Below are 25,043 nucleotides of genomic sequence, written 5' to 3'. Positions count from 1 at the left end.
CATTTCAGTTTGGTAAAATTACTAGTTTATTCAATTATACAATTCACAAATTGAAATGTTTATATACTGTATTTATAAAAGTTTGCCATAAAAGAGGTGTAAACAGACTTTGATGGAGTAAGCCAGGCCTAGAGTAGTGTGAAATAAAGATGTAATTTTAAGGTGCAGTTTTGCGCCTCTATTAAGTACAGCACAGATGAATTGCTGTATTGTGGCACAGCATCAAAAATCAGGGCATTCAATGGACCTACGGATTATAAAGCAAATAAAAGGAGAGGTTAGAACTCTTGTTTCTTGCATGATGCAGAAGCCAAGACAGGCCAGGACTGGGAGTCAAAATGGGCCCTGCCATTCCAAGTACACAGAGGGCCAAACAGCCCCCCCACCCCCCTATATGGTAACTTTCTATGGAACCATACAGCAGCCCCTCTGGCATTTGCCAGAACCCCCAGATTGCCGGTCTGGGCCTGAGCCAAGATATAGCATTTAATCCTTTAATCCATTTGATCTTTCTGACTTGAAACCCAGAGTTGCACATTTACAGTGGTGGCATAGTGCTTCTCTTATTCTGCTGCCATACTATCTGTTGTGCTTTAATATAAAAACAGCAGCAATAAGAAAAGATTTGAAATTAAAAATAGCTTTGGTGGGGAGGAAGCTAAGGGTATTAGTGACCGATATTTTAACAAGTTTTACTTTTCTCTTTCTCTCGTTATAGAAAAATAGCTGTAGTCAAGGTGATAAAATTAGACCCTGGAACACAGCAACCGTTCCATCTATAACCTGAACTTGTATCACATTCACTCTTTTCTTACAGCAATGTCACACAGAGAATTTGCCAGCAGTATTTCTTAGTAACTCAAATGAGTGCCTTCATTTGTTTTAAATAGGAACTGCCTAAAATCACACACTTCAGCATCTCAGCCTGTAAAATAATGGCATTATTTCCTTAGTGATTTCAGTAAAGGAGACAGATTGCATTCGATCACATATAAGGAGAACAACACAGATTTATAACTAAGCAAATAATTTCTTGACACTTTTTACACTGATGTTTGGGTGAAAATCATGAAGTATATGCAACACTGAGTGCATAGTCCCTGACTTTAATGCCTATTTATTCTCGGATTTAATAGACTGTTGTACCATGCAAGGTTGGGCACTAGATGATCTTCTGTGGGCCCTAGCTGGCCCAGCCAAGAACCTTTTCCATCAGTCCTTTCTTATTCCTACCATAGGTCTTTATAGTCCCTGTTCAATTTAACACTGCCTATATCTAATTGTTGTGAGAGTCATTGATGTCAGGTTATCTGGTGAATTCTAAAAAGGCCTATTCTGACAATTATACTATGGCTGGACGGAAGTGCATTGAGGAATCTTATGCATATGTTTCCTTTGTTTTGGTAGTAACATTTACCTTATAGGTCAGTATTTTGATTGTAGGAGTTTTTTCTATTTGTCCTTTGCCAGATACCTTTATTAAGGGTATAATTGACTTTAATTTGCATGATGCATGACTGCTTTCTGGTTGCTAATGCTTACATTCCTCTATTCAACCAGACAGGAGTCTGGAAGCCAGAATGTACACTTAATAGAGAAGGGCCTGAAAAGAAGGATAAGCAATAAAGATTGAATACAGTAAAATCTACTGCAGGGTCATTAAACATGTCAATTTGGATTTATTCTTAGGCTGTGAATTCAGAGCTGAGCTCAGTTGTAAAGAACTGGGTAGGTACTCAGGAGAAGCAATCATATACCTATCGTATACAAAAGAATGCTAACACTACCTTCACCTGGGCGTTCCAAAGAACCAGTGTCAGAGAAATGGTAAGTAGGAATCATTTTACTGCTATGTGGCATTTTCACATTCCAGGTCTTAAATAATTGCTTTAATTAATTTCTCTGTTTTTGTTCTACAATGTATCAGTATACTGTTTGTGTACATGTATATTTTCCCAGAATATATATCTGATTTTGTGCTCTAGATATATAATTCCAGTGTTCCATGATACTTAAAGGGGTGGTTTGCCTTTACATGAACTTTTGCTATGTTATAGAATAGCTAATCCTAGGCAACTTTGAAATTGGCCTTAATCTTTTCTTTTTTTTTTATAGTTTTTGAATTATTTGCCTTCTTCTGACTTTTTCCAGCTTTGAAATGGGGGTTATTGACCCCATCTAAAAACAAATGCACTGCAAGGCTACAAATAATTATTATTATTGCTTCTTTTTATTACTCATATTTCTATTCAGACCCTCTCCTATTCATTTTCAAGTCTCTTATTTAAATCAGTCCATGGTTGCTAGGGTTATTTGAACCCTAGCAACCAGATTGCTGAAATTACAAACTAGAGAGCTGCTGAATAAACTATAAATATCTTAAAAACTAAAGATAAAAAAAAGTGAAAACCAAATTCAAATTGTCTCAGAATACCTCTCTCTACATCATAGAAAAGTTAATTAAAAGGTAAACGACCCCTGTATGCTTTCACTAGTGCAGAATAAAGTAGTTCTAGTTTTTATGTTATACCGTTTTTTCTGTTTGCAGGGTCGCAAGTACACAGAAGATGTGGCTAAGATTTATTCTATTAATATTACCAATACAAAGGATGGTGTAGCATCTTGGTGCCAGCCTTGTGCTCTAGGCACAGACTCTCTTTGTATCTCTTGCCCTCCAGGGCATTACATTGACAAGAAAACAAGTAGTTGCACCCTTTGTCCATCAAATACAATACTAAACGCACACCAACCCTATGGAGTGGAAGCCTGTGTGCCGTGTGGCCCAGGGACACAAAGCAATGATGTAAGTAAATATCATGACTACTGGGCAATAACAGACTTGACCTGATACAAAAATCATATTGTGAAAACAGAAACAATATAAAAGAGGAAATTAAACTGTTAATTACTTTAACAATAAATCTCAATACATTGATATCTAGCATTCAGAGAATATCATGTTACTAATTCGCATTTTAATGAGGCATATAGCTATACAGATGATGAAAGTATTCATAGTTCATCTGTATAAATGTTTTGACAGTATGGTACATAGGTGTGTTTGTGAAAGGAAAACGATACCCCCAAACAATGTAGGTCTTTATTTTATATATATATATATATATATATATATATATATATATATATATATATATATATATATATATATATATATATATATATATATATATATATATATATATATATATATATATATATATATATTCCACCGAGAAGCCGGCATTCAATCACAGATTGACATTTTTCTCAAAGTGTCTAATTAGGGTTAAACCTGTTTTAAATACATTGCATGAAAACAGCCAATGAATCTTTGACATGTCAGTATCATCACTACTAAGCGACTCCCCTAAAGGCTAAATATAAAATACAAGCAATGCATACATAGCATGCTACTTCTACATATTCAGAACTTTCAGAACTTTTGTAAAATCCTAGTTAAGACATTCAATCTGAACTAAAAATAAAAACAAGATACAATGTAATATTACTTAGTATCAATAATGGCAATAAACAATGTTACTTATATTACTAGTATCATTCTTTGAGTCATGTTTAGAATGAACAGGGACCAAGCCCTCCCAATCGTTATGTTACGGGATGATTCTTGTATGCATCATTAACCCCACAGCAAGGCTTAGATTCCCCTTATGTATGGTTGGTCATACCAATACCACATATCCAGCACCGTCTGCACCCTTTCACTGCTCTTTCAGTAACACCCTGTCAGCACCTCTCCATGACACTAGTCACTGAATATACACATGTATAGCTCTGCAAACTTAGGTTACCCACCCATAATCACTCATAAGAATGTTCTAATTATGGTGTCTGAACTAATTAACCAAAACTAAGTGTTTAAAAAAAAAACCTGTGTGGTAACTATATACCTACTGAACTCATTAAATAAATCAATAAATATATATGTGCATGAAGTCCATTCATAAAACACAATATTATCCTGTAGTGTACCTCACTATGTGATAATGCCCAATTCAAAAAGGAGATTTTTAGTAGAACTTACCGTTAAATCTCTTTCTCTCTAGGCACTTGGGGGACACAGGAACCACGGGGTTAAGCTCCTCCCTCCAGGAGGCAGGACACATACTAAACAAAACAAAAGACTGGACTCCTCCTTCTCCCTCTATATCCTCTCCTGCTTAACTCCCCCATATCAGTTTCAATAACAAGCCCATAACAAGGACTATATGAAATAAACAAACTAGAAACAAGAATCAGGGGAACAGTTTCCCCTGTAAACCCTCAAATCGGGGGAACGTTTCGGGGAGGGTGTTCCTGTGTCCCCCAAGTGCCTAGAGAGAAAGAGATTTAACGGTAAGTTCTACTTAAAATCTCCTTTTCTCTTACGGCCTTGGGGGACACAGGAACCACGGGGACTTATCAAAGCAGTCCCATAATCCCATATTGAGGGAGGGAAGAAACGAAGACCAGTGCCTGTGTTAGTCTGAATCTATGACTGATTGCAGGACTTTTCTGCCAAAGCTAGCTTCGGCAGATGAAAATGTATCGAAATGATAAAATTTTGTAAAGGTGTGCACGGAGGACCATGTAGCAGCTCTGCACAGCTGGTCAGCAGAAGCATCATTCCTCCATGCCCATGAAGTGCTTAGGGCCCTAGTCGAATGGGCTCTGACTCTCTTCGGGGGACTCCTGTGGGCAACCAAGTATGCCTGACTGATCGTCTCTCTGATCCATCGCGAAATTGTCACCTTGGACGCCGCTGTCCCCATCCTGGGCCCTGAGGGAATCACAAACAAGGAATCTGACTTCCGAATTGAAGCCGTTCTCTCTATGTATGTTGACAGTGCCCTGACAACGTCCAGCGAATGAAGACGAGTCTCCTTTTCATTTCTCGGATTCGGATAGAAGGAAGGTACTACAATTGGCTGATTCACATGAAAACTCGATACCACCTTGGGAAGGAAGGAGGGTCTAGTCCGCAAAACTACCTTGTCTGGGTGAAACACTAAGAACGGCGAAGTCATGGAAAGTGCCCCTAACTCAGAGACCCTTCTGGCCGAGGCAATGGCCACCAAAAACACTACCTTCCAGGTCAAGGAAGGTAAATCCACCGTCCGCAGAGGTTCGAATGGTAAATCCTGAAGAGATTTTAATACTAGGTTGAGATCCCACACTGGTGCCGGCTGTTTAAAAGGTGGGGCTATATGGGCCACACCCTGGAAAAAAGTTTGAATGTCCTCCTTTAAGGCCAGCCGGTCCTGAAAGAGAACTGACAGGGCTGAAACTTGCACCTTTAGAGATGATAGTTTCAAACCCCCTTCGAGACCCTTCTGCAGGAACAGAAGCACCCGCGATAAATCAAGCTCGTTGAATGGTACTCCTCTGGGTTCACACCATGCTGCATATGCCTTCCACACTCTGTAGTAGGCCTTGGCTAACGATGTCCTTCTTGCCTTGATCATTGTGTTAATCACAGTGTCAGCAAAACCCTTTTCTCTCAGGATGGCGGTTTCAACAGCCATGCCGTCAAAGTCAGAAGACCTGGATTGTGATGTAGTATTGGACCCTGCTGAAGTAAGTCCGGACGTCGCGGAAGATGGAACCAGTTTCCTGCGGATAGGGATACGAGGTCCGTGAACCAGGCTCTTCGGGGCCAATATGGAGCCACGACTACTAGACTCAGTCTCTCGTGCCGAAACTTCCTGATTACCCGTGGTATCATGGGCAAGGGAGGGAAGATGTACGCTAATCGGAACTGCCATGGCATAGTCATCGCATCCACTCCTGATGCTTGTGGGTCTCTGCTTCTGGCAAAGAACCTTGGCACCTTCTTGTTGTGTCGAGATGCCATCAGATCGACCTCCGGTTGTCCCCACCTGTGCACAATCATGTCGAACACTTCCGGAAGGAGTTCCCACTCTCCCGGATCTAGACGGTGTCGACTTAGGTAGTCGGCTTCCCAGTTTTGAATTCCCGGAATGTGGACCGCGGAAATTTCTGGAATTCGAGTCTCTGCCCAGAACAGAATCCTTTTCGCCTCTGTCCAGGCTGCGAAGCTGCGAGTTCCTCCCTGGCGATTTATATATGCGACTGCCGTCACATTATCTGTCTGAATGCGCACTGAAAGACCTGTCAGTTGATCCTCCCAATGGCGCAATGCTAGGTAAATGGCCCGAAGCTCCAAGACATTTATTGACCGTTTGGACTCCTCTGGAGACCATCTTCCTTGGGCCGAACATTGAGCGAACCGTGCTCCCCATCCCAATAAGCTTGCGTCGGTGGTAATGACTACCCATTGAGTCTCTCCCCATCGCCGACCTCCGTCTAGATTTCGGGGGTTTGTCCACCACTGCAGAGACTGCCGTGTCAACTGATCCAGATCGATCCTCTGCATTAGCGACTCCTTCTTCCGCCAATTCCGCAGAATGCACAACTGAAGAGGACGCCAATGAAACTGTGCAAAAGGTACCGCCTCCATGGTTGATACCATATACCCCAGTACCTGCATGCAAAGCCGAACAGAGGGAGACCTGATCTGGATAAGCTGTCTGGACAGGTACTGCAACCTCTCCTGTTTCTCCTGAGGAAGTATCACTAACTGAGCATCTGTATTGAATATCAGTCCCAGAAATAGCATGACCTGTTTCGGAACGAGAAAGGATTTTTTCTTGTTGATTAGCCATCCGAACTGCTCCAGAGTCTTGATGGTGATTGCCAGATGTTCCTGCGTCTCCTCCAGAGATGCTGCCCTCACCAGTATATCGTCTAAATATGGCGTAATGTATATGCCCTGCAAACGCAGAACTGCCGTCATGGCTGCCATGATCTTGGTGAAGACCCGAGGAGCCGACGACAGGCCGAAGGGAAGGGCCACAAACTGATAATGCCGCTGGAGAAAGGCGAAACGCAGGTACTTGTGATGGCCTGGCCAAATGGGAACATGCAGATACGCATCCTTTATGTCCAAGGATGCGAGGAATTCACCTCTGTTCAGAGATCTGATCACCGAACGGATAGATTCCATGCGGAACCGGCGGTACCTGATGAACTTGTTGAGGCACTTTAAGTCCAAAACTGGGCGGAATGATCCATCCTTTTTGGGCACGATAAATAGGTTCGAATAGAACCCTTGATTTAGTTGGTCCAATGGAACAGGAACTATAACCCCCGCATGTAGTAGGTCTGAAATGACCTTGAGAAAAGCTTCCCTCTTTGGATTCCTTGGGGAAACCCTTGAAAGGAAAAAACGTTCTGGGGGTCGTGACTGAAACTCGATCCTGTACCCATCTGCCACCAGTTCGCGAACCCAAGCGTCTGCTACTTTGTGGTGCCACACCTCCCGGAACCATTGCAGGCGTCCCCCTACCGCCTGGTCTGGCCCCGGAGGGCCTGTCCCGTCATAGGGATGAGGACTTGTCCACTGGGGTCCTTTGCTGATTCTTGCGAGGCTGCCACCCCTGACGGTTCCTATGCTGGGATCTACCCTTGGAACGTCCTGAGACAGGAGGTGGGGAACCTTTTGAAGAACGAAATCCTGAGCCACGAAAAAACCTGCCCCGTCTCTGTCCTGTAGTGGAGCGGGTCCTTGGCTGGGGTAATAGCGTGCTCTTCCCCCCTGTGGCCTGGGATATCATCTTCTCTAGCTCCTCACCAAACAGACGCTTTCCTTTAAAAGCCATGGCCGTCAGAGCTTTTTTGGAGCTGAGGTCGGCTGTCCAGTGCTTAAGCCAGAGTGCTCTGCGTGCTGCCACTGCCGTGGCCGACGTTCTGGCTGTTGTGTGAAGAGAGTCTAGAAGAGCATCTCCCAGGAAGGCATTCGCGTCCAGAATCTGGGATGCCAGAGAGGATAATACAGATCTAGAAGAATTAACCCTTAGACCCTCCAGAATTTCCTGCGCCCAGTCAGCCATTGCCCGGCTAACCCATGCTGCAGCAATGATAGGTCTAAAAGTGGAACCTGCCGAAGTAAAGATGGAGCGGAGAAACCCCTCCAGTCGTTTGTCTGTCGGATCCTTAAAGGCTGCTGAATCTGGGACAGGGAGAGCTGTGTTCTTTGAAAGACGTGACACTGGAGCGTCAACCGCCGGCGGCACCCCCCATTTGTCAGTGAGATCTTTCGCAAAGGGGTAAGAGCGAGAAAACCTGCGAGAAGGTTGAAACTTTTTCTCTGGATTATCCCACTCCTGTTGGATAACCTCCCCCAGCTGCTCATGAAAAGGGAACTCTGCATTTTGTTATTTTGTTTGCGCTGGCGTTTAAAGGGACCCTTGGATCCCGATCCTGGGCCCGACGCCTCCTCTAGCTTTAAGGCATGCTTAATGGCCCAGATAATTCCCTCTACATCATGTGGGACTTCCCTATCAGGCTCGGGAAGATCCTCAGACGAGGCTGAGGAAATTTCTCCCTCACTTAACTCGGTATCGCTCACTTCCTCAGCCGACTCCCCAGATGATGCTGACAGGATAGTCTTTCTTTTACTAGCTGACTTCCTGCTCCTAGAGTGGGGCTGCACCGACAGGTGCTTAACAAACCTGTCCAGGGAGGCAGATAGATTATTGATTCCCTGCAGGTTAGCCAGTGACTGGGACAACTGAAGCGCCCAAGGAGGAGGGCTATCCCCCCTAGTGTTGGGCAGGGATGCTGTAGCCCCCACAGAATCCCCAGCATTTGTCAGAGTAGGGGTAATGTTCCCAAGACCTGTATGGTCTGATTGTACAGGAGGGACTGATGGTTCCTCTGTAGCTGAGCAGGCTGCGCACACTGGGTTCTCCTGACCCTTCGAAAATTTTGCAGAGCATAAAGAGCATGCCAAATATGTCACCGAGGCAGAGGCCTTCGCTCTCCCTCCCCTGGGAAACATGCTCCCCTTCAGTCTTGCCCAGCCTAAGCCGCCTCCCACCCACCGTACCTGCACCGGGAGAGGGAACACAGAGGGAGAGAGAAGAGAATCCAGGCTCCGTCCTGCGCGTCTCGCGAAAAGGTTTCCAGCGCTATCCACCGAGGCTGATATTCCCCTGCCGACGCTGACGTCATACGCACGCGCCAGCGTAACCCGGAAGTGGAACCTACGGGGAAAGAGTGCCAATCGACGAAACGATCAGGACCGCCGACCTCCTCTCCCCCTCCCTCCACGCCCCCCCCCCAGCAGGCAGGCAGACGGGAGACCAAGCCAAGCGTGAGTCAAGAAAAGGGGGAAGGAGGTGCGCTTGTCAACCAGCTGGCTACTTACCCCCGGAGGGTCTTCTGGGACTCCCCCTCCTGAGCCTCTCTGTCTGGCCATCACCTGCTCCACTGAGGCGTGGAGCAGGTACGTGATGGGTGGTCTGCTCCCATGAGTCTTACTGACCCCAGCAGAGGTATCCCGCGGTGGGGGCTAACCTTAGAGATCAGGAGTGCCCCTGACTCTTGTCACACCCCGGGTGTCAACGCTAATCGTTGACCGTAGTATCCTTTAGTAGGACCTCCTAGAGGTCATCCTACCTCCTTGGCAGGACACTAAAAAACTGATATGGGGGAGTTAAGCAGGAGAGGATATAGAGGGAGAAGGAGGAGTCCAGTCTTTTGTTTTGTTTAGTATGTGTCCTGCCTCCTGGAGCGAGGAGCTTAACCCCGTGGTTCCTGTGTCCCCCAAGGCCGTAAGAGAAAGTGTAAATAAGTACCCCAAAAAAATTCCTTAGCATCACGCTTATACATAAATCATATTTGTAAAGTAACACGCTGTGTATATATCAATATCACACTAATTTAAACATGATTAATAAAATAAAATAGCCAAACGAAAAATGTGAATAGCGAGGCCAGTCCCATTGTCCCAATCTGTTCAGAGTCCCCGTCATGTAACAAAGTCCATATTACTCTTTATCTCCTTGTATGTATAATGAGTGTGCAGAAACCATATTGGTGTGCCTTATGGTTAACTGAACAGTTTATACGGACGACTATCTAGAAGGTGTCGGGGGGAGCTCCACATCAATGAGGGGTGCTCATTATGCTCACATAAATAGTTAGAACTCTGTACAAAGCAGCCAACATCCCCAGCCTCTGCATGCATCATCACACTGAGTGTGAGCAAAAAGCACAATAATTCTGTCTGGGCGCAGAGTCGGCAAGCGGTCACCACTCAGCGGACAGGTGTAAAGCTGGAGGTTTCCACCATCTCGCGAGCATGCTTGTCAATCTGGATGTCGATCACTGTCCGGTCCCTTCCGGTGACAATGGGTTCCCCCACACATATGTAAAACACACACCAGACATCACCTCCTCATTGTGGCTGAGTATATCTCCGACCAGCTCACCTTGTTTTCAACCATGCAGACAGGAATCAACCCGTCTGTTCCTTTCACCCAGGTGATGAAGTGGTAGGTGTAGTGCGATAAAACAACGGGAATCATCAGCTTGCATTGTGAGAATACTGGTAACTGCTTCCTTTCCAAACTGTTAAAGGCCAATAGAGGATGTCGAATATATCAATCCAAGCTGTTATTTCCAATGCCACTCATGGTATAGGCTTTGTATGAAAATGTATTAATTAAATGTTCAAAAAATGCATGGGTGCCAGGCTAAAATAGCCAAATACAGTCCACTGAGAAGCCGGCACTCACGATAATAAAAATAATGCAGCATCGATCAATTAATTCTAAATCCAACGAATAAGATCCGCACTCTCAGGTCTTAAAAATACAAAAAAATGTATTGTTCAATCACATTTATTTATATATAAATAACCCTGCCTCATCTAAACAAACCATTTTCAACCTGAAGGGTTGTTCACCTTCAAACACTTTTGCCAGTTTAGTTGTTTTCATATTGTTCACCAGAAATAAAGACTTTTTCCTAGTGGCGTAACTACAGAGGAAGCAGACTGCAGGTGGGCCCAGGACATATAGAGGCCACATGAGGCCCTAAATAATGAGCCATTTCAACATATACTGGTATAAAAGGTCAAACCCTAAAATGAGTTTGCTGAAGGCCCACCACTGCTTTTTCCAATTAGTTTCCAAGTTTCTATCTTGTATTTTCTAATTTTTTCTAATACTAAAGTGTAAAGTTTTCACCTTCTAAAGCAGCTCTGGGAGGGGGGTTGCCAACTCTTTAACTGTTCTAAATTGATACATTTAGCTGATAATTTATTTTATCTTCGTCAGAATCTCTGCATTTCATTAAAGTCAGCTATTAGAATTGATCTTTGCTACTATTGCAAAGATACTGCTAAGAAATGTATCAACTCATGTAGCCACTAAATGTATCCGATTGTAACAGTTCAGAATGCTCCTGAATCATGGAGCTGCAGGGCCAGATTTACATAGTGGGTGCCCCAAGGCCCACTGCCATTCATCGCCCCTGTCCCCTTCCCTTTATTCATGCAAATTTTCATCATCTGGACTGGAGCAATGGCGATTGGCGCATGGGAAATTTAAAAAATGATTGTATCTACAGCACATCCCCAGTGTTTTTGAACCAATGTGGGTGTGGTTGGGCAGCATGCCCCCCCCTAAAATCCTGCTGCCCTAGGCCCGGGCCAAGGTGGCCTTTCCACAAATCCGGGCCTGCGGAGCTGCCAGACGGAAACACCAGAGACACGAACATTAAACTTTAAACTTCAGTTTTGGAAAAACTATAAAAAATAAAAAACTGAAATCAATTGAAAAAAAGTCTTTATCTCTGGTGAACAATCTTGAAACAACTAAACTGAAAAAGTGTTTGGAAGGTGAACAACCCCTTTAAGAAATAAGGGCCACCCCCTGGGATGTTACAATTCACGGTGCACATAGACGCACCAAACAAGCCATACATGTTAGGTCGCATGAGCCAATAAACAAAGCTCTATCTTTTGCTTTTTCCAGATAGAGCTGCAGTATTTCTGGTCAGGTGATCTCTGAGGCAGCACAGAAAATATCATAAAATGGGGAATCAAGCTAAAATATATAAAAGGGCAAAACTTATGTATATTCTAGTTTGGTAAGATTCTTTAATATGCCACTTAATATGGTATAAACTATCTGTTGCTTAAGTATGAATTTTGGGGACATAGGTTTCCTTTAATCTTAGTCCTATACAGTATATCTGTAACTTTGTTGGTGTCTGGCATGGACTCCATGTTTGAAATCTACCAGGGATATGTAAACTGATGATCACAATTGTGTAATAGTTTATATTATTTCTCAACTCATTTTGATTTTCCCATTTTTCCCAGGCACATTCAGCATGTTTTAGTGATTGTTTACTGACTGTACCAGCAGGAAAGGGGCAGCTGAAATATAATTTCTCTTCTCTTCCTAATGTGACATCATTCTCTGGGCCACCGAGCTTTACCACCAAGGGCAAGAGATATAATCATAACTTCAGCATCAGTCTTTGTGGAAACCAGGTCTGTGATTGGCAACTCTGGGAATAATTGCCAGGTTATCTAACTGTTTGGCCAGATGGCCCAATTTCCCTATTGTGTATAATTTAGTCAAGAGAAGTTTGTGCAGTACTTTTCCCAAACAGACTGAAGAACATTTTCAGGGAGGATATCAGTCAAATGGATGTTTTACACACTTACACATATAATGATCATCTACAGCAGGGGTTCCCAACCTTTTTCACCCGTAAACAACATTCAGATTTAAAAAGAGTTGGTGAGCAACACAAGCATGGAAAATGTTCCTGGGTGGTACCAAATAAGGGCTGTGATTGGCTATTGGTAGCCCCTATGAGGACTGGCAGCCTACAGGAGACTGTTTGGCAGTACATCTGGTTTTTAAGCAACCAAAACCTGTCTCCAAGCCTGGAATTCAAAATAAGCTCCTGCTTTTAGGCCACTGGGAGCAACATCCAAGAGGTTGGAGAGCAACATGTTGCTCAGGAGCTACTGGTTGGGGATCACTGATCTACAGTAAAAAGTGTTGGCTGGCTCCACACACAGAATAATGGTTGTCTAGTAAAGGAGAACTAAAGTGTATCAAAGAAGTAGGACAGAAAGGTTGCACATAATGTTTTGGGGGTACTGTACCAGTCAGCCGCTGTATCAGCCCATGGTAACTGAAGCCCTTTAGCATTAAAGACCTGTGCCTTAAGACATGTTCTGCTGGCTCATGACCAAACACCCTTCCCCCCGGGTTGCCTGAAATTTGCAGGAGTTCATAATGGGGGTGGTTGGCCCTTAAGTTGGAGGCTTCGGTGGGCCCAAACCCCCAGTCCAACACTGCTATGAACCATATAAACGTACAGTTAGAGCTTGTAGATGCACAATTTACAACGCTAGGGTACCACTCAATCCCCATAGTTCCATTACAGTTAATTATTCTTTATTATTGATAAAAATAATAATAATAATAAAAAAAATGTTCAGCTTTTACTTTTACTGTATCTTTCTCATAAAGCAAATCAAGTTCTTATGCACATTATTTGTCAATTCTAATTTGTGGGGTTGCTGACAGAGCATCAGTTGTTTCCAAAATCAGTTGCATCATGATGCCTATGTCCAGTGGGAAGTGACCACTTATGATTGACTCTTTCCTTAAAGGAAAATTTTAATTCAGCACAATTAAATGTTTTCTACATTATTTAAACCCTTTTAAAATAGTATTAAATTGGCATTTCTCTATGTCCCTCTTTTGTACCTTATACAGAAGACATTCCAAAGAGGCATGCTATTTTGGGAATGCCAGCGAATACCTCTGGTACACTTAATTAACATAGCATCCTATTGGCCACAAGTCTAGTATGCCTAATAAGTTGACATTAGGTTCCACAGTCCCATGGCATATTGGTAAAAGTAAAATGCACTGGAATTCTTTATTTGTATATGCTCCATTACACTGTCTTACATGCAAATTTGTTGTTTCCTCCTGTTAGGGGAAAAGGCTGGCATCTTGTGTGGATAATGTATTGGGTGGCAGAGGGACAGAGACAGAATCATGGAACACTGTGACTTCCTACATTTGTCAGTCTGTTATTGTACCATCAGATGCATCAGGACACACAATGTCATCTCAACCAGTCAGCATTGCTGATCATCTACTTGGTAATATTTGTGTGCCTTAAAATAATTATATAATTTTCAGTGCATTTAGTGGACTGCATTTAGGGAGAAATTATATTTTTTGTTTTCCTATTTTGTTTCTATCAGGTGTGACAACTGCCACAACTCTTGGTAATATTTCTGCACAATTGTTTCCTGGAGAGAATGCAGGAATACGAGACATTATTTTCTACTTTAGGTACAGTACTGATAATAATGCCTTCATTTTATCACATTATAACTTATTTAAAATCTATGGACCAAGTGTATGCCGCCATGCCCTACACACTCTCTTCCTTTTCTTTGTCAACACATAGGTCTTGTACCAACTTTCACTTTAACTCCTCCCATTCATTTTTAGATTTTTTCTGCCCCAAATTTCATAATTTTAAGTGCATCTTGACTTTTGGCCCTGCTAATGTCACCGGGGTTTATGTTTTAGAGATACCAAGGAAAAAACATATACAGGTATAGGATCTCTTATCCGGAAACCCGATATCCAGAAAGCTGCGAATTCTGGGATGGCTGTCTCCCTTAGACTCCATTTTATCCAAATAATCCAAATTTTTAAAAATGATTTCCTTTTTCTCTGTAATAATAAAATAGTAGCTTGTACTTGATCCCAACTAAGATATAATTAATCCTTATTGGAAGCAAAACTAGCCTATTGGATTTATTTAATGTTTAAATGACTTTCTAGTAGACTTAAGGCATGAAGACCCAAATTACGGAAAGATCCGTTATCCGGAAAACCCCAGGTCCTGAGCATTCTGGATAACAGGTCCCATACCTGTAATTGGTTGCCATATTTCCCAGTTGAAAATATGCCCAGCACAGGTATGGGATCCATTATCCTGGAAGACCATCTCTCATAGGGGCAGTTTCACTAAAGGATGAAGTGGCTAACGCTAGCGACAATTCGCCATTGTTTCCACCCGCTTGCAGGCCCCAATTCGCTAGTGAAAGAGACCGTTGCTAGTGTTCATTCACACTCTATCGCTCTGGCGAAAGGTCGTTTCTCCACAAATTCAGTAAAGTGCGGATTTTACAGAACATTACCTCTTTCATCAGAGTTGACTTCATCTCAGACCAGGCTATGGGCTAAAAAGGAGCTAGATATTCCTCAATCTTCTGTTTGTCATTTACCTAAATAAATTATGAAAATAATTGCATGTATTGCATTTGAGGGGACCCAGATATACCTTGAGAGATATTGCTACTACCCAGAACTCGGTTTATGTACCACACTTTTGTAAACTATTTTTTATTATAGTGGGAAGTTTCATGGTTACCCACCCTAAACAGCATGGGGGCATATATTTGGACCTGCATTATGGAAACATTTAAGCAAATATCTTTTACAAAGCCATAATGCTATGCAGAAGGGAAAAGTTTGACAGTGATACTTTATGACCCAAACTGCAGCTGTTTTTCAAATGCAGTGGTTTCTTTGCTTCTGTTTTTTCAATGCAATTTCTGTTTATATGTTTTACCAAAATACTCATTTTGTTTCTGCCAAACCCTAAATTATAGCATCATGTAAAGAAAAAGATTGCTTACCTCTTCTTTCACTTGTTGCGTAATCCTTTAGGTCAAATGAATTCACGGATTCTTGCCGTTCTGGCCGTGCCACAACTGTTCGACTTCGCTGTAACCCACAACTGACTGTTTTGGACAAATTGTCCCCTCCTAGGTAAGAATTTTCCTCTACTGACACCAATGTGAAAATATTTAACTTCAGGGGACTAATTAACAGTGCCTTTGGGGGCATACATGTGCTCTGCACCTCACAAACGGATTAGAGGTCAGGTAAGGACAGTAAACATCTGTCCCCCTGTGTTCTGTCCCTGCTGTCATTATTATCACATATTTATAAAGTATTGCAACAACATAATTTAAGTGCTGTACTATACGTGGGTGTACACTAGTGATGTGCAGGCCGGCATGATGTCCGCGGGACGTTCTCGGGTTCGGGTTGAATTTTGGCCTCCATTCTACCCGCCTGCAACCTTCTCCTGCCCCACTTCCACCTCTGCATGTGCCTTTTAATATACTTGTGCAGGTCCTGCCTTTTCATGACATCACAGCGGATGCGGGGATGGATATAAAGAGGGAAGCACTCCGATTAGGGTTGGGTACGGGCTGGGGCACAGCGAGTTAGGGTCGGGTGCGGGTGGAGATTTCTCGAGCATCAACATTGACTATGTGAAAACATACTAAAATGGAACTGATAAAAGTGCTAAAAAAGGCCCTGCTTACAATGTAAAACAAGATGGTGTATGAGACAAAGTGTGGAGACTGGTAAGATCAGGGGTCATCAAAATGAGTGTCACTGCTGCATTGCTGTGCTCTGCATCTTTTGCTGCATTAGACCTACAAAAATATAAAATAGTACATATAAAAGTGTAAAACAGTGTTCATATGCAAAAATGTAAAAAAGTGTCAGAGTTAAATATAATTCATTTAAAAATGATTCATTTAAAAACTTCTCAATAGACACGTTACATCTATTCTGAGGGGTCCACAAACATACCATGTCCGTTTACATCTCTCTCAAACTGTACCTCTAAAGTTACACGTAAATCTAATTGTGTTATACTTAGATCCTAAATTAAGTGGTAATTTTTTGAATACTTCGACCATCGAATAAGATACTACGTCTTCGAATTTACTTCGACTCAAAGTAAAAATCGTTCGAATATTCGACCATTTGATAATCGAAGTACTGTCTCTTTTAAAAAACGTTGACTTCAATACTTCGCCAAATTAAACCTGCCGAAGTGCTATGTTAGCCTATGGGGACCTTCTACAACCATTTTCTAAGTCTTTGTACATCGAAGGAAAATCCTTTGATCGTACATTAAAAGCGTTCAAATTGTTTGATTCGAAGGATTTAATCGTTTTCCTTTCATTGTTGGAATATTCTAGTCGAAGGATTTCAATTCGAGGGTTGAATTTCAAAGTTTTTTTAACTTCGAAATTTGACCCTTAGTAAATCTGCCCATAAGTGTTATATCACGTGAGTTTCACTCAGCTCTGAGGAAGTGGCAGTAGTAAAGGCATGAAACGTGTAAGCTGTCTGCACAATGTTTGCCACGATCACGATGTGTGCATAAAGTCACAGATTAAGTTGGACAAGAGTCTCTGTTGATTTTATCTGGTGAGCACAATAGACGAGAGTTGATGTAAATGGTTTACAGATCTGCACAGGTACATATACTGAACAAACTGGAGCACTCTCTCATTATGCCCATGTGTCAGTTCCAACATGGCTGCCCTGCTCTGGGAGATTGTTTTGGATCATTGACACCAGCAGCCAAAAAACTATGGTTCTAGGTGGCTACAACTGTATTGTTATTTATTCTATTTGTACTCTTAGCTCTTATCATATTCCAGTCATTCCTGTCATTTAAACCACTGCCAGGTTGCTAGAGTAACTCGGTTCCTACGGGTAGATAGGTGCTGTTTTTAAAATTCGAGAGCTGCAGAGCAAAAAGTTAAATAATTCCATATATAATGGTCTTATATATAAATAAGATCAAATAACTCAGTTTCTACATGGAAATTTTAAGTTACAATTCTGATAATTCAATATAAAAATGTATGATAATTTTTTACCTTGTTTTCTAACAGTGACTGTCCAGAAGGAACATGTGATGGGTGCACATTTCATTTTTTGTGGGAGACACAGGCGGCATGTCCCCTTTGCAGTGAACAGGACTATCATATAATCACCAGTGAATGCCAGCATGGTCTTCAGGTAATAAGAGTTATAGCTTAATTCATCACTTAGGGGCCGATTCATCAAGGGTCGAATATCGAGGGTTAATTAACCCTCGATATTCGACTAGGAACTAAAATCCTTCGACTTCGAATATCGAAGTCGAAGGATTTAGCGCAAATGCTACGATCGAACGATCGAAGGATTATTCCTTCGATCGAACGATTAAATCCTTCGAATCGAACGATTCGAAGGATTAAATCCAACGATCGAAGGAATATCCTTCGATCAAAAAAACTTAGGCAAGCCTATGGGGACCTTCCCCATAGGCTAACATTGACTTCGGTAGCTTTTAGCTGCCGAAGTAGGGGGTCGAAGTTTTTTTTAAAGAGGCAGTACTTCGACTATCGAATGGTCGAATAGTCGAACGATTTTTAGTTCGAATCCTTCGATTCGAAGTCGTAGTCGTAGTCGAAGGTCGAAGTAGCCCATTCGATGGTCGAAGTAGCCCAAAAAACACTTCGAAATTCGAAGTTTTTTTACTTCGAATCCTTCACTCGAGCTTGATGAATCGGCCCCTTAGTGTTCTACTGCTGAAAATAAAGACATCTGAAAAGACATGCTTGTAAAGTATTATGCCACAGATATCAGAATAGTACTTTTTAACCTTTTATATGCAGTCTGCTGATTACAGCATACAGGTATAAGACCTGTTATCCAGAATGCTAGGTACCTGGGGTTTTCTGGATAAGGTGTTTCCCTATAATTTCCATACCTTAAGTCTACTAAAACAAACAACTTTAATTAAACCCAAAATGATTATTTTACCTCCAGTATAGAAAAATTATCTTAGTTGGGATATAGTAAAAATAATTCTAAAATTGTTCATTATTTTATTAAAATGGTCGATGTCCTTCCCATAATTTGGAGCTTTCTGGATAACAGGTTTCCAGACACCCATACCTGTACTACAGGTTCAATGCTAATTGGTAACATCATCATATACAATGTTGCTGTTGAGCAGGCTATGGGGCCATAAGAATTCCTTGGCTGCATGTAGGCCACCAGTTAGTGTTTTAATACATAATCTGTAGCTGCGGTGAGGTTTTACAACTCTTTACAAATTTGGTCTAGAAAAAAATGTCATGTTCTAAATTAAACATTTGTTGAACTTATGACCAGTGTTAAATTTCCATTTCAGAGGACCTCCCCGATGTGGAGAGATCCACGCCTGTGTGTTGGTGGTGTAGAGCTACCAAATCCAAGTGTCACAATCTGTAAGAGTGAGGACTTTTGGCTTAAAGTGGGTGTATCTGGTGGTATCTGCACTGCTCTGCTGCTCACTGTCCTTACTGGGTACTTCTGGAGGAAAAATCAAAAGTATGTGGAAATGTTCTCCATTTGCTTCATAGAATGTAAGGTTAATGTATTCTCTGCGCCTTTATGATAAGAACAGCATTCGTAAAGGGACATGTAATAAAAGAAGTAAACAATAAAATCAACACAACTTATTAATCATTAACTGTATTTTGTAATGTAACAGTTATTACATTGTGGATTTTTATTACACATAGTGCATTTTTGCCTGCTTAAAGGTACGGCACCTTTAAGCAGGCAAAAATGCACTATGTGTTTTGTGGAGAAAAAATAACTTTTTCATTAAGAAGTTTTAGACTAAAAAATGTAAAAGCTTTCTTTCACATGGGGTTGCTAAATACTTTCCAGGTTTGCAAAAACGATATTAAATTCATGCAAAGGTAATACTGCTTGTGGAAAGCAATCATTTGTTTCCATAGAATAACTATTAATACAAGTAATAACTATTTGTGTCTTTGTGGTTGACTATTGCCTTCATAGAACATATCCTCTCCCATTTTTTTTCTAGACTGGAGTTTAAGTACTCACGCTTAATGATGAATGCTCCCTCTAAAGAAGGGGAGCTTCCAGCTGCTGACAGTTGTGCTATCATGGAGGGAGAGGATGCAGAGGATGACCTAATCTTTAATAATCACCGTTCTCTGTTACGGAAGTTCATGTATTTGTCTGGAAAGGTACAGTATGGACTACCTTTTTGGTAATTAAGATGTTAGGGATGCACTGTATTCAGTCTCAAGTTTGGAATTCTGCTAAATCCTAGTACTTTTTAAGGATCTAGGGGCATATTTACTAAAGTGAGAATCGCCAAATTTGAAGAATACTTGGAAAAAATGTAATTTATCATAGCATCAGCAAATTAATATGACAATTTTTGGCATATAAACTTCACATTGGCAGGCACTTGCATCTCTTTAACAGGTGTAATTACACCAATGTGCAACATTCTCATTTTAGTGGTTTTAGAAACCACAAATAAACTTATTTTCTCTAAAACCACATATGCAATGAAAGTAATTAAAAGATTTGAATATAAAAAGCATGAACAAAAAAAGCTGAATGATGAGCTAAAAAATGTGAAAATCTAAAGAGTTTTTCGGACAATAACTAGCATAAAAATCTGAAAACCTCTAAAAATCTAAATGGCTAAAAAAAGTTCAAACAGGATCAGTGTAGACTTCTATTGGACCTTGACCATGTTAAGTTGGCAAATTTTTGCATTCATTTTTTGTGGTTTGAGGCACATTTATTGTAGGTCGAATTTCAAATTCCTGTGAGTTTTTTAAACTTCCTTAAATTCTAATGAATTTATTAATAAAATCAAATTATTTAAACTCGGACTAATTTAAACGAAGCGAAAACTATAATCAAATTTGATCAAACTTCATTTGAGTTTTTTTCCGAAAAAAACTTCAATGTCAGGAAGGCTGCAAACATTGAATTAAACAGTCATTTGGCCGATTTTAGGTGGCAAATAGTCGAATTCTTAACAGGTAAGAGTATGATAAATCTCAAAAAATCTAATTTGAGTTTTTAAAAAAATTCGAATCGAGTTTGGCTAATTCCCTAGTCAAATTTGACAGTTTTGACCATAAAAAAAATCAAAAATTCGAATTTGAATTTTCAATTCGACCCTTAATAAATCTGCCCCTTAAAATATCTCAAATTTGTATAGTTTTCTTTGAAAAAATTTAGTATGTAATAATAAGTATGTAATTTGTAAAAAAACAGAAATTCGACTTTTATTAAATAGGCCCCCTAGTGTCCACTAGGACATCTGCTGAGGCAGGTAACATGCACACATTACTAAATGTAACGTTTTTAAAATATTAAATATTAATATTAAAATATTTTGTGTTTTACACACAAAACTACATACACATTTTGTTTTTTCATTTTGTCTATCTATTTTTGCCCCTAAAAACTATTCATTAGTATGACTAAAGTGTTAGTTATTATGAAAATGAATCACACTGTCAATTTGTGATCAATTATTTTTGTTTTCTTGATTTCGTGATTTTATTGAAATGCAATTTATAATGTTTGTATTAAATTTTTTGATGTTGAGTTGTCTTCATTTCTTGTTTTATCCTTAAAACTGTAGTTGTCCGATTTTACTAGTTGATTATTTATTAATATTAATTTTGGTAGGCTGGCCTGTAAACTATTATTGTATGTTTTAATAAATATTTTGTAGGGGATGTGCTCTTAATAGATTTTTGGATATTTTATTTTTAATAGAAGCAATTGTTGCTGGGTGAGTCCCCAGAGATTTAAGATTAGAAATCCTTTCTAATCTAGTCTAGGTTTATATCAAGTATGTGTCATGTAGAGACCGCAAAAGTAAAAAATATATCTGTATATCAGTTTCTTGACTAACATCTTAGACCCAGCAAATAAAGCACTGTGGTTTATGTGTTGTAACAGCCCCCAGGGGCGATCCTGGCCCCTCGGCCGCCTGAGGCAGGAGCAGTTGCTGCTGCCCCCCCTCCCCCGGAAATTCGCTCTTAAAGTACCAGGAGCAGCATTTTTGCTGCCCCTGGTACCTAGTGGGGCGCTGCCGCCTGAGGCGACAGCTTCAACTTGCCTCATTGGCGAAGCGCCCCTGACAGCCCCCAACAGTCAGATGACTATAGAAAATCAAAATCATAACAAACTTCAAATCTTTGATTATATGATCTGTTTTTATGTGACATTCACAATTGCCCCATATTATAATCTTGTATTGGTCACATTAGTATTAAATGACCCATAGGAGATAAGATTTAAAATGCAAGCTATTAGGTCATTTTGAGAAACTTCATAAAAAAACTCTAGCAAAGCTGAGAAATGTTGGTTTATTTTCAAACCAGTATTATTTCTGATTGCAATATGTATGCAGTATGCTGATTTCTGGTGCTATGCTTTAAAAATTCAGTAGCATGCTGAGTTTTTGGTCCATACAAGTCAGACGTCTACATACAGGGGCGCGTTTACTAAGGGACGAATATCAAGGGTTAATTAACCCTCCATATTCGACTGTCTACGTAAAATCCTTCAACTTCGAATATCGAAGTCGAAGGATTTACCGCATTTAGTACGATCGAACGATCGAAGGAAAAATCGTTTGATCGAAGGAGGATTTTAATCCATCGATCGAACGATTTTCCTTCGATCACAAATTGCCTAGAAGGCCCATGGGGACCTTCCCCATAGGCTAACATTGATGCTCGGTGGGTTTTAGGTGGCGAAGTAGGCGGGCAAAGTTTTTTTTAAAGAGACAGTACTTCGACTATTGCATGGTCGAATAGTCAAACGATTTTTAGTTCGAATAGTTTGAGTCGTAGTCGAAGGTCGAAGTAGAAAATTCGAAGGTCGAAGTAGCCAAAAAAATACTTTGAAATTCAAAGTATTTTTTATTTTATTCCTTCACTTGAGCTAAGTAAAAGTGCCCCAGAATGTACATATTTGGCACTGGCACTCTTTCAGCTTTCAATACCTTTTATTTCTGATATGTTTATAGTTCTATTTCTCGTTACAAAAGTTGAATAACACAAAAATTCAGGCACATAAAGAAAGGTTAGATTAACCTTAAAAATGTTTTCCTCTGTAAAATAAATAAATAAAGAGCATAAAATGTAACTGGGTTATAGAAAAGCAGTTGTCACATAATAATATAACAGGGTGTGTATAGCTTCATTAATGAAGCGCCACATGGATACACAGCACTGTACAATTATACAATGTAGAAAAGTATCCACAGAGAGTGCAAACATTATAAGTAAAAAATATACAAAGATTAAATGCAATATGGTAACAGGCACAGTAGGAGGGAGGTTCCTGCCCTGTTGAGCATACAATCTAAGAAAGGGTTAAATCACTGGACAGCTGAACATGTCAATTATTTCTGGGTTTAGTTTATCCTTAATAGCTGTACATTTTGCTGTCTTTTTCTATTATCAATATGTCAGTTTGTACTTTATTTAACCCCCTGTAATATCTCATAATTCTGTTACTTCTCCAAAATGACTGCAAACTATTGTGGTATTTTGTGTATAATGTATGGTAATATTTTTTTTTGTTTCAGAGATCATCAGATGGATTTGATTCAGTACCTCTAAAGTCATCCGGAGGTGTCGACATGGATATGTAAATGGTTCTATTAGACTGTCAAGTTTGGTTATTAGTGTTCAGCATGTCAACAAGCTTTCTTCATTATTAGCCTCAGAGATTAACCACATATATATATATATATATATATATATTTTTTTTTTTTTTTCTGGCTATTAGAAACTGGATGGACATGGAACACTTTAAATAAGAATTTTGTGCCATATCAGACAGAAGGAGAGGTCAATTACTTAACTCCAAATGTAAATGTGCACCCTTATCTGGGAAAAACCTGGTTAAGGAATCCATGTAAGTGACTTTGGGACACCCTTTGAACCCAAGCACCAAAATGAGGGTTCTCAAGTTTCTTAAATAGTCTTGCATAAACATAATTTTTTAATTACTAGTTATAGGCAGGCACAATAATAATATTATTGTAATAGTACCTTTAAGAGAATCAACGTCTATCTAACAAAGTAACACTGCTAGCTCAGTTGTGAGCTACCATACAGCAGACCCCAAAACCATGGGGTCTGCTGTATAGTAGTCCAACTTCCCCTTCCACATCTTCTCCTTCAAATTGACTAAAACCGGGAAAGAGGATAACCAAAGTCATGGGGGGAGGCCCCAGGAGTTGCTTGAAGATGCACACCAGGAATCCGCTGAAGGTTTTTTCAATGGTACCTGGTGACTTCTCGCTATGACACTGACACTGCTTTTATATTATTAAGAAGGGATGACAACATGCATCCATCACTTGATCACTACATTCTGTTAAACTGCCAATGACTCAACACTGATGTGTATTCTGCCTTTGTAGATGTAATGGAATACCTTCTTTGTTTCTCATTTCTACATGCTTGAAGATGGTGTACGCTTGCATCACATTTTCTTTGTTCTTCAGAGTTCTAAGTGTTTTAATGCGGATAAATAAAAAAACAATTTTTTAATAAATCAGTTGTTCAGTGTTGTCTAATGTATGTTGTATAACGTCTGTATTTAAAAAGTGTCCTTTTGGAACTAAACTAAACTACAAAGAAAGCCCATCTTGAAAGATGCTCTTTTGAGAGGATTTCAAAAATGTACATGTACATTTGCCCAGAAAGGACAAGAGCAATTGGTTCTAAACTGGAAGGACGTGGAAAGCTCTGCCTAGTAGCAGTCACACTGCCCTTAATTTCCCAACAGGACTTCCCCTTGAACAGTGATTTCCAATCCATGGGACTTATTGATTATATCCTCTTCTTGATCTACTGTACCTAAAAGCCCAGGTTGAAAGTCAGTTAGGATGAGCTATCAGGTGGCCTTTATCATATGGAGCATGTTAATCATGGTGGCATTTTTAGGAACAGCCTGTCTCTTCTTTCCATAGAGAATGAATAAAGCTCTGCTTATGCCAGTCAATGACTGTGACAGCTGGGCACAACCAAGCATTCTCCCTGTCTGCACCGTGGCAGGTGAACCCTACAGCATATAACATTTATATATCACATTCAATTATTAAAGTTTTCCATCTGAGGATATGATTAAAAAGACAAAAAAATCCTAGCTTAGAAACTGTAGAAATTTCATTTGGCACCATGTCACTATACATGAACCAGATATGCTGCCTTGAAAATGTTGCAAACAGGTCAGTCTGACCCTCATTGGTTCAATTGACCAGAGTTCAGAGATACAGAAGAGTCACACTGAACCTCTATCCAACAGTATGCGAGTGTGGATTCCATTAGGGAAGAATTATGCTTTGCTGCAATAAGCTATTCACCTGGACACTGGTTTGTTGATTTTGTGGTAGGTACTACAGTAACACAAATGGCTAAACAGTTGGGACCCCAAAGCAGGTCTGGACTGGGA

At 40.5% G+C, this 25,043-nt stretch overlaps 1 protein-coding gene across 1 annotated transcript in view; it reads left to right on the top strand.

Annotated features, from left to right (window-relative positions):
- elapor1.S (endosome-lysosome associated apoptosis and autophagy regulator 1 S homeolog) overlaps window positions 1-24,143 on the top strand; it is a 51,608-nt gene extending 27,465 nt beyond the window's left edge. Inside the window, exons 13-22 of the mRNA XM_018249390.2 lie at window positions 1,690-1,827; window positions 2,549-2,803; window positions 12,194-12,367; window positions 13,840-14,008; window positions 14,114-14,204; window positions 15,597-15,698; window positions 17,639-17,765; window positions 18,928-19,106; window positions 19,612-19,777; window positions 23,167-24,143. Of these exons, the coding sequence (XP_018104879.1) occupies window positions 1,690-1,827; window positions 2,549-2,803; window positions 12,194-12,367; window positions 13,840-14,008; window positions 14,114-14,204; window positions 15,597-15,698; window positions 17,639-17,765; window positions 18,928-19,106; window positions 19,612-19,777; window positions 23,167-23,232 (1,467 nt within the window). The 3' untranslated portion in view covers window positions 23,233-24,143. The remainder of the gene's footprint in view (window positions 1-1,689; window positions 1,828-2,548; window positions 2,804-12,193; window positions 12,368-13,839; window positions 14,009-14,113; window positions 14,205-15,596; window positions 15,699-17,638; window positions 17,766-18,927; window positions 19,107-19,611; window positions 19,778-23,166) is intronic.
- Window positions 24,144-25,043: the final 900 nt, after the last annotated feature.

This window comes from Xenopus laevis, chromosome 2S, assembly GCF_017654675.1.
Source record: "Xenopus laevis strain J_2021 chromosome 2S, Xenopus_laevis_v10.1, whole genome shotgun sequence".
Classification (NCBI taxonomy): Eukaryota; Metazoa; Chordata; class Amphibia; order Anura; family Pipidae; genus Xenopus; species Xenopus laevis.
This window is presented reverse-complemented; position numbering and strand designations above follow the sequence as displayed.